Source organism: Mustelus asterias, chromosome 4 (genome assembly GCF_964213995.1).
Source record: "Mustelus asterias chromosome 4, sMusAst1.hap1.1, whole genome shotgun sequence".
Lineage (NCBI taxonomy): Eukaryota > Metazoa > Chordata > Chondrichthyes > Carcharhiniformes > Triakidae > Mustelus > Mustelus asterias.
The window spans coordinates 146,918,890-146,934,080 of NC_135804.1; the positions used below are offsets into that span (position 1 = coordinate 146,918,890).

A 15,191-nucleotide genomic window follows, 5' to 3' on the forward strand; every position below is an offset into this window, starting at 1 on the left:
TATTTTTCTCCTTAATCCTACAAGAACTTTTTCTTCAGAATGTCATGCCAATAAGTCTTTTCCCATTATCCACCCTTTGACTCTGACCTTTTCCCATCTCCCAGCCTTCACTCCATAACGGCTGGTACGCCCTTCAGTCAACTTTGCCTCATGTAGAAAACTACCTCCCTGAACCCTTCTGCTGGTCTCCCTTAGCAACCCTTCTCGAAGCACTTTTTTAAAAAACCAGACTATGAGGAAAAGGAGGGAGCCAAAAACAAATCCTCAAGAGGCTCCAAAGGTAATGACAGGGAGAAGAAAATCCACACCCCTAACAATAACATTGAGATCATTTTAGTCCAAGTAACTTCCTGGCTGAGATCAAACAATTTAGTATAGGCTACACGGAGTTAATTTCCTCTAGTAAGTTAGCTATACTACTCACGGAATAAACCTGCTGGGTAATCACAATAATCAACAGCTTATATAGACTATTTGCAGAGACTCCATCCTGTCAGGCGAAACAATCACATGGCTTTTTTGCTGCATGGGGTAGTTAATATATTACTTAAGGGCTGGGAGGAAATAATCTTCCATTATGAAGAAACATCAGGCATTACAATACACTGGACAACTCATACCACACAGTTAGTTGTCTGGTCCGTTGGAAAAGAAAAATACTGGAAGGGAGATGGGAATACAGAGATACCAAAACCATGATGAATGGCAGTGTGCGGGGAAAAAGGAAAATACAAGTCAAGTAAATTCAAAAACTATTGTTCACTTTTTTAAAAAAAATCATCCATCTTTTATCTAACAACTTAAGAGTATACAGAGGAAAGTAATCATTGCAATCACGTTTAAACAGGCCAATTTCTTTCAAGAGTTCAAAGTTTTGGAATAAACAAGCTTTTTGCACAGTCAAAACTTAAAGATAAGAACCTGCTGACTTTAACATTTTGGAGTTAGGAGATGAAGGGGTAATTAAATAAAGCTGCTGCAAGCTGGCAACCATTTGCAATTACGGATTAATTACCATTAACCTCCTTCCCCACTCCAGCCACTAGCAAACTAATTAAGATTACTTGTTCAATATTTTAAGCTTTACAGCATCATGTTTTCCAGGCTACCTCAAACATCTTATTGTGCCAACTTTTTACAGTTCATCAGAAATGAAAAGAAATGAGGTCAGTTAGATAGCATCCTTGATGTGTGGCTGAGAAAGGTAGTTACAGCAATTAAGATCGATATACCATTTTCTTTTAATCTGCTCCCATGCTCGAGGGAGAATAGAATCATGCACATATCCAGGCAATTCTTGAGTGTTTAAAATATTAATTCAGAAATGTGACAGCAAAGAATTGCAGAATCAGAAGTCATTAGGAATTCCTATTTGATGAGGTACAAGGGAAAGTTTCAGAATTAAATTTAGGTTAAATATTTTCAGTTCCATGTGGAATGAGATGTTAATAATGAACTCTGAAAATGATTAGTTCATGAAACATAGGTCTATAGAACTTGTTGGAATGAACACTTGATTTTGGGTGATTATATGTTTAAGACCAGTAAGCTATTGAGGATACCGATTATCAAGAAACAGCTGAAGGCATTGGAACTGCTGGGCTATCCATCCAGAACAACGCAGCCTGCTTGATTGGTCCCCTTTCACAAACATTCACTCCTTTCATGACAGACGAACAACGGCAGTAGTGTGTACCATCTAATAGATGCACTACAGGAACTTACCAAGGCTCCTAAGGCAGCACCTTCCAAACCCAGGGCCACTACCATCTAGAGGGACAAGGGCAGCAGATACCTGGAAACACCACCACCTAAGAGTTCCTCTCTGAGCCTCATGCCATCCTGACTTGAAAATAGATCGCCATTCCTTTACTGTTGCTAAGTCAAAATCCTGGAACACCCTCCCTAACAGCTGTGTGGGTGTATCGACACTTCAGGAACCGCAGCAGTTCAAGGCGGCAGCTCACCACCAACTCAGAGTAAGTTTGCATCAATATACAAATAGCACTTATAGGTTCTAAAGGCAGTCTGTGAATTTCTTCCATAAGGCTTGATCTCAAAAGGGACAACTCTTGATCCCAGAGGGACAAGGAAGATGCACCAACTAGAGTTATGTCAGTCATGAGCGGGAGAGGAAACCACAAAATGGAAAGCCAGCAAAACAACACTTCTGTACATCCCACTGTCGGGGTCAAAATGTTTTTCTTCTCCGGGGGTCGACCTTTTGGTCTTTTTTTCATTCTCACAAACTGCTTCATTAGGTGATGTTGTCACGCAGCAACACTGCCCTCTGCTTTTTTGGGATTCCTCAAATAGATATGGCAGTACAAATATCAACTGTATGTAAATATATGTTAGAGAAAACTTCGAATCCAGAAATAAGATGCCTTTTGTTAATGGGAGATTGATAAATTCTGTTTCCAAAATGAAAATTCTAACTACATGGCATAAGGTAACTTATTGGGAATGAATATATATTTAACTTTGATAATCTTAAATCAACTATCAAACCGTACTTCTAAATTTCTATACACTAACTTTCCACAACAATTCTAAACAGTTTAGTGCATTGATGATATTCATATTGTTGTTGAAAACAGTGATAAATTTTCAGTTTTCCAAACAGCACCGAATCCATTAAATAAAAGAAACATCTCACCAGGGTCTACTAACGTCTTCTGGAATATTTCTTTCAGCTTCCTGCTTTTCACATTCCTTCCTTGTGCAAGATTACGATACATTTCATAACCAAGAATCATAACACCCCCATCTTCCATCCACCTTTCAAGCATGTAGGACCGCTCCTGAGGACGTTTAACTGTTGCTAATTCATTTACCTTTAGAACAGAAAATAACTCACTATATTTCTGAATATCAGTCACTATACAAATGATTCAAGAATGTAAAATAACGAGGGCTGTAAAACAAACGTTCAAACAACATTTTCTAACAGGAAAGAAAGAATTGCTAAAGGGCATCTTTACAAATGTTCTGCCATGAATATAAACACATCTTTGATTGTTGCAATATTATACAATGATAAACAATCTGTTGACAGTGAGCCTTGAACCATCATTTCTAAAATCGCAGCACAACTACTGTGTTGCTTTGTTCTGTATTGAGAGACTGCTCAATACTGCTCAGGAATTAATATACAAACTGATATTTACAAATTGTTCAGGTCATTTCTTATGCTCATAAATAGGGAACATTATGGCAATTTTGATTTTTGCATACTTTCAGCCAGATCAGAAGGCATCATAGAATCACAGAAACCCTACAGTGCAGAAAGAGGCCATCTGGCCCATTGAGTCTTCACTGACCACAATCCCACCCAGGCCCTACCCCCATATCCCTACACATTTACCCGCTAATCCCTCTAACCTACGCATCTCAGGATACTATGGGGCAATTTTAGCATGGCCAATCAACCTAACCCGCACATCTTTGGACTGTGGGAGGAAACCGGAGCACCTGGAGGAAGCCCACGCAGACACGAGGAGAATGTGCAAACTCCACACAGACGGTGACCCAAGCCGGGAATCGAACCCAGGTCCCTGGAGCTGCGAAGCAGCAGTGCTAACCACTGTGCTACCGTGCCGCCCTGTTAGGAAATGCTTGTAGCAGGGGCTCTTATCCACTAAACTTTGTGACGGTTACCCCATTATTGGCTAGAACATGGTGCTACCCTAACAAGTACATTAATAAACATTTGAAGCTCAAATTTCAAACCTGATCAAAAATAGCAAAATATACGACTTTATGAACAGAATCAAATACTACCATGAAAACAAAGATCAAGTCCATGTTGAAGTTTTATGTAAATATTACATAGCATTCAGTACAGAAAGGACTGGGACATTATGAAGAATTGTACAGGTAAGGGAATGGCACTGTTAAATAACTTTCCTCTTCATTTAAAGGAAATACATTAAACAAAGTTGTCAAAGTGATCAAAGGTAGCTCCTTAGTATCAGATCTTCTGTTAAATACTAATTCCTAATTTGCCAGTTATGAAATCTCCAGTGCATTTTAGTTAATCATATCTACAATTACAGACCTACAATATTTAAATAGTGAACCTGCACTCTTGGTCAAGAATCTGTCTAACTCAGTCCTGAATATATTCAATGACACACCCTCCATTGTTTTCTGGGGATGAGAATTCCAAACACTAATGGCCTGCCCTCCAACCCCTCCATGTTTGAACAAACGTTTTGGACAGAATGGTCTGAAGCTGCATCCATGTTTGGGTGACAAATCAGGGGGGGAAAAGATTAGGCATATTTATTGTGACATGGCTGCATAGATCACAGGAACCAAAAGAGAATAAAGTTAAACCAGATTCTAGCAGCATTCACTATACATTTTAATCTAACATATTGATATCCAGTCTACAAATAACACCACAAAAAACTCAGCTTTAAAATAAATGATTGCAAGGTACACAATACCTCTAAACATTCATCATCATCAAGTCCTTCCTGCCATTTGGAAAATTCATTGATCCAATTAAGAACTGTGTTCAGTGGACAAACAATCAAAGCAGTACTGAATTCAAGCTTTTCAGACAACAGCATCGTGTGCAAGAAGGTCACCACCTGTAACCAAAACATGAAAAATTGTACCTTAGTAGATATTATTAACTGTTTTCCTTTTCCAGCACTTAATCTAAATACACAAAAAGTTAAAGTAGATCACAGACTCACATTCACTATGCAAACCAATAATGATTTAAAATTATTTTTACATTAGGTACACAGAATAGTTATTTTTGAAGTTGTTGGTATTAACTTCCAGGTAAAAGAAGATGGTAAAAGCTTATAAATGCAGCATAAAGAATGAGTTAAAAAACACAAGTAAAAATGTTGAGATAACTGTGGGCTTGGTCACATTAAATTTCCAGTGAAGCTCATTTAACGAATATAAACTAAATTGTATTATGAAATTAGAATATTCAGCAGAATACATATTAAAGTACTAATCTGCACTTATTCTTAACTAAAGGTTGAAATGTTGGAATAAAACTCATTACTAAATACCTTAATCCGATGCCACAGAAGATTGAGGATTCACAAATGCCAAAATAAAATTAAAGTTAAAAAATGGTAGCATTTCTGAGAACCCACTTGAGTACAAATTAGTTCAATGAACAATTCAATTAAATGCATTTTTCTGCAGAATTCAAAATCGTTAGTCATTTGCTCAATACTATATTGTATACCACACATTTTAGTTGGAACAGAGATTTGTTCCTTACCAACCGAGACATTTGTTTGAGAAACGGGTGCTGATATTGACATCTTAGTTTAAATGTAGAGCAGGTTACATTTCAGATTGTAGAAAAATCAAGGAAAAAAAGATTTCTTGTAAACTGCAATTGATTGAACTGTTCAACTCTTAACTTTATTGCTCAAGTTATTTCCCTCATGTGCATTTTACATTTTCCTCCCCCCAATCCATCTCCCACTTTCCACAGCAAAAAGCTAACCTTATTCACAACAGATGATCGGTTCCACATAACTAATGCTGTTCTCTCCCCCTTCATCTGTTACTTCAGTACAGCACTTCTGTCAGGAGGCAGAGAGAAAACCACCTTTTCAATAGAGAACTGAGGGTTGTTCCAAATTAACTTGCTGATTTGCCACAATTTCTTGCCTGTATTTTTTTTTAGGAAAAGTTAATGTGTTTCAATCTGGTCTCTGCTGCTCTATTAAGGAATCTTTCTTTCTGCCCCATTACTGTTCCTCTTTGGCTGACACTCTCCCTCATGTGCATGAACAAAAAAGACAGCTCTCTGGTCTTGGCATAAGATAACGAATTTTGACCTTTATCTGAAATGTACATTCACCATTCTACACTCGATGCAAAATTCACTTGGTTTCATAGCCATGATAATAAATATCTATCCACTGGAACAGTACACACTGATTTCAATATCAATCTGGCTCAAAGAGCAGCCTGGTTTAGTGCACATTTCCAACATCAAAAAATGCATTAAGTAGGCTTAACTTAAGCTACAATATAACATTCATTTCTAGAAATGCTATAATAGAAAAGCTTCATGTAAAAGTCAAATCGGAAAATCTTTACTATAGTCTTGGATTCACCTAATTAGAAACCCAAATTATATAACTAAGTCATTCTTATGAATTTTGTACTTCCTGCAAAATTTGAAAGCAAGTACATTTGAAAAGTTGTAAGCTAATATATTGCCTTTTGCAGGCCAGATGCTCACCTGTAGTGTTTTTCCAAGTCCCATACAATGTGCCAAGATGCATCCAGAACCACTCTCCTTTAAGGCTATTTTCACGGACTCGCAACAACAATCCCACATGAATTGCACACCTGCACAAATAAACAATTATTTTTAATTCAGGATAATCTATAAAACCTGAAATGAAGGAGGCAAAGTAATATATTTTGATTTTGGAAAAATTACATTGCGAGATTACTAAAGCAATTAGATCTGCAATTCTTATTTTTGATGGGTCAAACATGAGCTCCTACACTAAATAGCAGGAGACACTGGCTTCACTGGACTAGTAATCCAGAGGCCCAGGCTACTTTGGATAGGAGTATAAAAGTAGAGAAGCCTTGCTATAATTGTACAGGGCCTTAGTAAGACCATGTTTGGATGGTTAAAAGCAAGTGAACACTTATCATTCAAAGTAAAAGACTGCAGAAAAATGGCTCTCACTTGAGTCCAAATTTATTTGGAGGCGGATAACATAACCATGGCAAAATTGAAAAATGTGCCTCAAGCGAAGCTCTTGGAATTGGCAGATAAATTGGAGCTTGGTTCACTTGTGGGGTTAAAGAAATCCAAGATTGTGGAAAGACTAGCGCAGCACAAACTTGCCAGACATGTCGGACAAATCCACTTTTCTAAAACAAAAAGAGGCAGTGGGAATTGCATGCATAAACTGAAAAGGAAAGGGAATTGAAAATGGCAAAATTAGAAGTGGGAAAACTGGAACCCGAAAGAGAAAGAAGTTTTCCCAAAGGGAATTTGAAATGCAGAAGTCAGCAATAGCAGAGAAAAGGAGAGAGTTTAAGCTTGGAATGCAGCAAATTAAAGACACTAGGGCAGGGTGAGGGAGAAAGCAACTTTAGACACCGAGTGGGAAGATGATTAAATTTATACAGGTACTTCCAAAATTTGGAAGAAATATAAAAACATTTTTTAAAAATATTTTTTGAAAAGGCAGCTCGACAATTAAAATGGCCACAAGAGAATTGGACAATACTCTTGCAGAGTAAATTTGTGGATATATGCATCGTTGGATGAGGGGTTGGATGCAGGAGATTATGAGGGGCATGGACAGAGTGGAGAGTCAGAAGCTTTTTCCCAGGATAGAAATCATAGAAACCCTTACAGTACAGAAAGAGGTTATTCGGCCCATCGAGTCTGCACCGACCACAATCCCACCCAGGCCCTACCCCCACATACCTACATATTTTACCCGCTAATCCCTCTAATCTAGACATCCCAGGACACTAAGGGGCAATTTAGCATGGCCAATCAACCTAACCCACACATCTTTGGCCTGTGGGAGGAAACCGGAGCACCCGGAGGAAACCCACGCAGACACGAGGAGAATGTGCAAACTCCACACAAGCCGGGAATCGAACCTGGGCCCCTGGCGCTGTGAAGCAGCAGTGCTAACCACTATGCTACCGTGCCGCCCATATAAATTTATCATATAAATTTGTTAGAAAAAGTAGAAAGCCTGAGGATTGCCAGCAGCTTAGAATTCAGCAAAGGGGGACAAAGATTGATTGAGATGGGAAAGATAGAGTACGAGAGCAAACCTGCAAGAAACATAAAAGCGAATTCTAAAAACTGCTCTGAATATATAAAGATGGATTAGTGAAGACAAATGTAGGTCCTTTGCAGTCCAGAAATAGGAGGAGGAAATGGCAGGACAATTCTGTCTGCACAGAAGACACAAGAATCTTCCCAGGAACGTTCAAGAAGCAAGGGAATAGTGAGGAGGAGAAAATGAAGGATTTTTTAAAATTAATTTATGGGACGCTGGCATCACTGCTGAGGCCTGTATTTATTGCCCATCCCTAGCTGCCCTGAAAAGGTGATGAGAAGTTGCCATCTTGAACCACTGCAGTCCCTGAAGTGTAGGTACACCCAGTGCTGTTAGGGAGGGAGTTCCAGGATTTTGACACAGTGGCAGCAAGGTGATGCATTTTGATAGATCGAATCAGGGAAGGACTTACTCAGTTAATGGTAGGGCAGGGTTGGGGAGAGTTAAAGAACAAAGAGATCTCGGGATACATGTTCATAGCTCCTTGAAAGTGGAGTCAGAGATGGGCAGGGTGGTGAAGAAGGCATTCAGCATGCTTGATTTAATTGGTCAGAACATTGAATACAGGAGTTGGGATGTCTTGTTGAAGTTGCATAAGACATTGGCACGGTCACACTTGGAATACTGTGTACAGTTCTGGTCACACAGTTATGGAAAGGCTATTAAACTAGAAAGAGTGCAGAAAAGATTCACTAGGATGCTACCGGACTTGATGGTTTGAGTTATAAGGAGGCGCTGGATAGATTGGGACTTTTTTCCCCTGGAGCATGGGAGACTGAGGGGTGATCTTAGAGGTCTATAAAATAAAGAGCATAGATAAGTTAGTCAACATCTTTTCCCAAAGGTAGGGGAGTCTACAACCCTTTGTAGTTTCTTGTGGTCTTGGGCAGAGCAGGAACCATACCAAGCTGTGATACAACCAGAAAGAATGCTTTCTATGGTGCATCTGTAAAAGTTGGTGAGAGTCATACTGACATGCCAAATTTCCTTCGCTTCCTTTCTTAAGTCCTTTCTGGGCTTTCTTAACTATAGCGTCGGCATGGGGGGGAAACCAGGACAGGTTGTTGGTGATCTGGACACCTAAAAACTTGAAGCTCTCGACCTTTCTGCTTCACCCCCATTGACGTAGACAGGGGCATGTCCTCTTTTACGCTTCCTGAAGTTGATGACAATCTCCTTCACTATAGTGTCGGCATGGAAGGACCAGAACAGTTTGTTGGTGATCTGGCAGAGTTACGAATGGTGCTCAACATTGTGCAGTCACTGGCGAACATCTCCACTTTTGATGTTATGATGGAGGGAAGGTCATTGATGAAGCAGCTGAAGATGGTTGGGTCTAGGACACTACCCTGAGGGACTCCTGCAGTGATGTCCCGGAACAGAGATGATTGACCTCCAACCATCATAACCATCTTCCTTTGTGTCGAGTATGACTCCAATGGATGGAAGAGTCAATTACTAGGGGCATAGGTTTAAGGTGCAAGGTAAGATGGTCAATAGCTATTCTTACTACATATGAGTTAGTTCTTGAGGCACAGGCAGAAGTTACAAAACACAAGTAAACAGCCTGGGCAAACTCATCGCAAATTAAAAAGAGTAAAAGAAATCTACTTTGATCGTTGGGTGCGGCTTTTAAGGATCCCGAAAATGTTTGAAGCCCTTAGAGAGGTGATGGTTTTAGTAGAATTTAAAAATTCAAAAGGCTCAGCCTATTAGGCAGCAGAGCTGGTTAATGAATACAAATGTCCCACACAATCAAACCATTTTTCCAGAATTCTTTAAATCATAAAAAGATAGAAAATGGGAACATCAGAGAAAAGACAGTCAAGGAAAAGAGAGTGTGGTTGAAACTCAGTTTTCACCACCACAGAGAAAGGACAGTGTTAAAAAAGTTTCACCCCTTCTTAAAAAAGTCAAGAGGATTAGATGTTACCATTGTAATAAACTGGACCATATGAAATCAGAATGCTGGCTATTAAAGGAAAAGCTGGTTGGAGTTATCAATCTTGAAAAGGGAAAAATTAATCCGGAGAATGGATAAAAAGAAAAGTAGGATTTATGCATCGAGTGAGCAAGAACCCAGTGGGGATGAATGTGTGCATGAACTGTACAGGAGCAAAGTGACCAGCAGGTGGCGGATTTTGTATGTGTAAGAAATTTTCCACATGGACAGGTTAGAATGGCGAAGGACATTAAAATCCTGAGAGATACAGGTCTAAGTTATCCCTAATGTTGCGGGATAAAGATATTTGTTATCCCAAAGGGATGCTAAAAGAAGTTGTTCTGATCACAAGCATTCATGGGGAAAACAGGAACATTCCTCCAGTGAAGATCAACTTAAAGGGCAGTTTTAAGATGGGAAAAGTATCCATCGGATTGGTAGAGAAATTACCTATTGCAGGGTTCAATTTATGTTCGGGAATGATTTGGCAGGATCACAGCTTGTGGTGATGCCCATGGTAGTTGAAAAACATACACAATCTAGTTGAAGAGTCCTTACAAATAGAATTTGCTCCCAGATTGTGTTGTGACGAGATCATAGTCACACAAATGTAAAGAACAATCAGAATTGAAGGAGCAGGATGAAGCAACTGAGATTAGCTTATCAGATGCACCTTTTCACAAACTGACAGCAGAGGAAGTCAGTCAAGATAAAGGGACAGATGTCTTTACTTCAAACAGACTAATCGAGCTAAAGCAAAAAGATTCCAAATTCCATTTCTGAATGGAGGGCTGTGACAAGTGGTGTCCCTCAGGGATCAGTGCTGGGACCTTTGCTGTTTGTAATATATATGATTTGGAGGAAAATGTAATTGGTTTGATCAGTCAGTTTGCAGAAGACAAAGGTTGGTGGATTTGCGGATAGCGATGAGGACCACCAGAGGATACAGCAGGATATAGATCGGTTGGAGGCTTGGGCGGAGAGATGGAGTTTAATCCAGACAAATGTGTGATGATACAAAGATAGGTGGAGGGGCAGGTAGTATTGAGGAGGTGGGGAGGCTGCAGAAAGATTTAGACAGTTTAGGAGAGTGGTCCAAGAAGTGGCTGATGAAATTCAACGTGGGCAAGTGCGAGGTTGTACACTTTGGAAAAAAGAATAGAGGCATGGACTATTTTCTAAACGGTGACAAAATTCATAATGCTAAAGTGCAAAGGGACTTGGGAGTCCTAGTCCAGGATTCTCTAAAGGTAAACTTGCAGGTTGAGTCCGTAATTAAGAAAGCAAATGTAATGTTGTCATTTATCTCAAGAGGCTTGGAATACAAAAGCAGGGATGTACTTCTGAGGCTTTATAAAGCACTGGTTAGGCCCCATTTGGAGTACTGTGAGCAATTTTGGGCCCCACACCTCAGGAAGGACATACTGGCACTGGAGCGGGTCCAGCGGAGATTCACACGGATGATCCCAGGAATGGTAGGCCTGACATACGATGAACGTCTGAGGATCGTGGGATTATATTCATTGGAGTTTAGGAGGTTGAGGGGAGATCTGATAGAAACTTACAAGATAATGAACGGCTTAGATAGGATGGACGTAGGGAAGTTGTTTCCATTAACAGGGGAGACTAGGACGCGGGGGCACAGCCTTAGAATAAAAGGGAGTCACTTTAGAACAGAGATGAGGAGAAATTTCTTCAGCCAGAGAGTGGTGGGTCTGTGGAATTCATTGCCACAGAGGGCTGTGGAGGCCGAGACGTTGAGCGTCTTCAAGACAGAAATTGATAAATTCTTGATTTCTCGAGGAATTAAGGGCTATGGGGAGAGAGCGGGTAAATGGAGTTGAAATCAACCATGATTGAATGGTGGAGTGGACTCGATGGGCCGAATGGCCTTACTTCCGCTCCTATGTCTTATGGTCTTATGGTCTAATGTGAGGTAATGTATTTAGGAAGGTCTATTACAGATGGGAAATAAATATAAATGGCAGAACCTTTAAGAGTATTGATAGGCAGAGGGATTGGGTGTATAGGTACTATAGGTACACAGGTCACTGAAAGTGGCAACGCAGGTGGAGAAGGTAGTTAAGAAGGCATACTGCGTGCTGGCCTTCATCGGCCAGGGCATTGAGTTTAAAAATTGGCAAGTCATGTTGCAGCTTTATAAAACATTAGTTAGGCCGCACTTGGAATACAGTGTTCAATTCTGGTTGCCACACTACCAGAAGGACGTGGAGGCTTTGGAGAGGGTACAGAAAAGATTTACCAGGATGTCGCCTGGTATGGAGGGCATTAGCTATGATGAGAGGTTGGAGAAATTTGGTTTGTTCTCACTGGAATGACAAAGGTTGAGGAATGACCTGATAGAAGTCTACAAGATTATGAGGGGCATGGACAGAGTGGATAGTCAAAAGCTTTTTCCCCAGGATGGAAGAGTCAATTATTAGGGGGCATAGGTTTAAGGTGCGAGGCAAGTTTTATTTTACACAGAGGGTGGTGGGTGCCTGGAACTCACTGCTGGGGGAGGTAGTGGAAGCAGATACGATAGTGAGTTTTATGGGGCGTCTGGACAAATACATGAATACAATGGGAATGGAGGGATATGGTCCCCGGAAGGGGTTTGAATTCAGTTGGGTGCAGGCTTGGAGGGCCGAAGGGCCTGTTCCAGTGCTGTAATTTTCTTTGTTCTACACCAAATTTATCAAACAGCTTATTCAACACCAGAAGCACAGTGCTTTCCTGAAAGTTGTGTCACAGTAAGGTCCTCGTGATACCCTCATTACTGGGACAAAGGGATTCCATTTCCCCTGTGGTTGTCTCCCTCTCTAACAGGTATACCGTTTTGCATACTGTTGGGAGGGGATGGCCTATCGGGGATAACAGCAGCAGCAGGCAGAGCAGTGGCACCACGGCTGGCTGCATTGTTAAGCAGGGAGGGACAAAAAGCACTAGAGCAATAGAAATAGGGGACTCTATAGTTAGGGGTGCAGATAGGCACTTCTGTGGATGTGAAAGAGACTCTAAGATGGTATGTCGCCTCCCTGGTGCCAGGATCCAGGATGTCTCTGAACAGGCAGAAAGCATTCTGAAGGGAGAGGGTGAACAGCCAGAGGTCGTGGTACATATTGGTACTAATGACATAGGGAGGAAGAGTGATGAGGTCCTGCAGCAGCAGTTTAGGGAGTTAGGTAGAAAAGTTAAAAAGCAGGACCTCTAGGGTTGTAATCTGAGGAATACTCCCTGTGCCACATGCCGGTGAGGCTAGGAATAGGAAGATAATGCAGCTCAACGTGGCTAAACAGCTGGTGTAGGAAGGGTTTCAGATATCTGGACCATATTGGGGTCTCTTCCGGGGCAGGTGGGACCTGTACAAGGAGGAGGATGGGTTGCATCTAAACTGGAAAGGCATAAATATTCTGGCTGGGAGATTTGCTAGTGTCACATGGGAGGATTTAAACTAGTTTGGCAGGGGAGTGGGAACCAAAGCAAAGGTGAATTAACTGAAGGGGAACCAGAGAGTTGGGCCAGTAAGACTCAAAGAGCAGGCAGGATGTGGTTGCTAATCAAAGAGGGTCTCGTGGACTGAAGTGCATTTGTTTTAATGCAAGAAGTGTAACAGGTAAGGCAGATGAACTTAGAGCTTGGATTAGTACTTGGAACTATGATGTTGTTGCTATTAGAGACTTGGTTAAGGGAAGGACAGGATTGGCAGCTTAACATTCCAGGATACAGATGTTTCAGACGGGATAGAGGGGGATGTAAAAGGTTCATTACTGGTTAAGGAGAATATCACAGCTGCACTGCAGGACGACAGCTCGGAGGGCTCATACAGCGAGGCAATATAGGTAGAGCTCAGGAATAGGAAGGGTGTAGTCACAATGTTGGGGATTTACTATAGGCCGCCCAACAGCCAGCGGGAGATAGAGGAACAGATATGTAGGCAGATTTTGGCAAGGTGTAAAAGTAACAGGGTTGTTGTGGTGGGAGATTTTAACTTCCCCTATATTGACTGGGACTCACTTAGTGCTAGAGGTGTGGATGGGGCAGAGTTTGTAAGGAGCATCCAGGAGGGCTTCTTGAAACAGTATGTAGATAGTCCAACTAGGAGAGGGGCCATGCTGGACCTGGGATTGGGGAATGAACCTGGCCAGGTGGTCGACGTTTCAGTAGGGCAGCAGTTCTGGAACAGTGACCACAATTCAGTAAGCTTTAAAGGTACTGATGGATAAAGAAAAGTATAGTCCTCAAGTTAAGGTGCTAAACTGGGGGAAGGCTCATTACAACAATATTGGACAGGAACTGAAGAATGTAGATTGGGGGCAAATGCTTGAGGGCAAATCAACATCTGGCATGTGGGGGGCTTTCAAGTGCAAGTTGATAGGGATTCAGGACCGGCGCATTCCTGTAAGGATGAAGGATAAGTATGGCAAGTTTTGGGAACCTTTAATAACAAGAGATATTGTGAGCGTAGTCAAAGAGAAAAAGGAAGCATTTGTCAAGGCTAAGAGGCTGGGAACACACGAAGCAAGTGTAGGATACAAGGAAAGTAGAAAGAAGCTTAAGCAAGGAGTAAGGAGGGCTAAAAGGGGTCATGAAAAATCATTGGCCAGCAGGATTAAGGAAATCAAGGCTTTTTATGCATATATAAAAAGCGAGAGGGTAGGGGAGGGAATTCATGCATGGAGCCAGAGGAAATGGGCGAGGTATTAAATGAGTACTTTGCGTCAGTATTCACCAAAGAGGACGACTTGGTGGATGATGAATCTGGGAAAGGGTGTGTAGATAGTTTGAATCATGTTGAGATCAAAAAGGAGGTGGTATTGGGGTTCTTGAGAAACATTAAGGTAGACAAGTCCCCAGGGCCTGATCGGATATATCCCAAAATACAGAGAGGCAAGGGAGGAAATTGCTAGGGCCTTGAGAGAAATCTTTGGCTACAGGGGAGGTCCCAGAGGATTGGAGAATAGCCAATGTTGTTCCTTTGTTTAAGAAGGGTAGCAAGAATAATCCAAGTTAATACAGGCCAATGAGCCTTACATCAGTGGTAGGGAAATTAGAGAGAATTCTTTGAGACAGGACTTATTCCCACTTGGAAATAAGTGGACGTATTAGCGAGAGGCAACATGGTTTTGTGAAGGGGAGGTCATGTCTCACTAACTTGATTGAATTTTTCGAGGAAGTGGTCAAGATGATTGATGAGAGTAGGGCAGTGCATGTTGTCTACATGGACTTCAGTAAAGCCTTTGACAAGGTCCCTCATGGCAGACTGGTGCAGAAGGTGAAATCGCATGGGATCAGAGGTGAGCTGGCAAGGTGGATACAGAACAGGCTCGGTCATAAAAGACAGAGGGTAGCAGTGAAGGGTGCGTTTCTGAATGGAGGGCTGTGACAAGTGGCGTTCCTCAGGGATCAGTGCAGAGACCTCTGCT

At 41.3% G+C, this 15,191-nt stretch overlaps 1 protein-coding gene across 9 annotated transcripts in view; it reads right to left on the reverse strand.

Moving 5' to 3' along the window:
* Window positions 1-15,191, reverse strand: part of atrx (ATRX chromatin remodeler) — a 178,298-nt gene that overhangs the window by 69,493 nt on the left and 93,614 nt on the right. For all 9 annotated transcript variants that reach the window (XM_078211911.1, XM_078211909.1, XM_078211912.1 and 6 more), the window contains 3 exons: window positions 6,239-6,348; window positions 4,455-4,601; window positions 2,660-2,837 (listed from right to left, as the gene is read on the reverse strand). In XM_078211911.1, coding sequence (XP_078068037.1) covers window positions 2,660-2,837; window positions 4,455-4,601; window positions 6,239-6,348 — 435 coding nt within the window. The remainder of the gene's footprint in view (window positions 1-2,659; window positions 2,838-4,454; window positions 4,602-6,238; window positions 6,349-15,191) is intronic.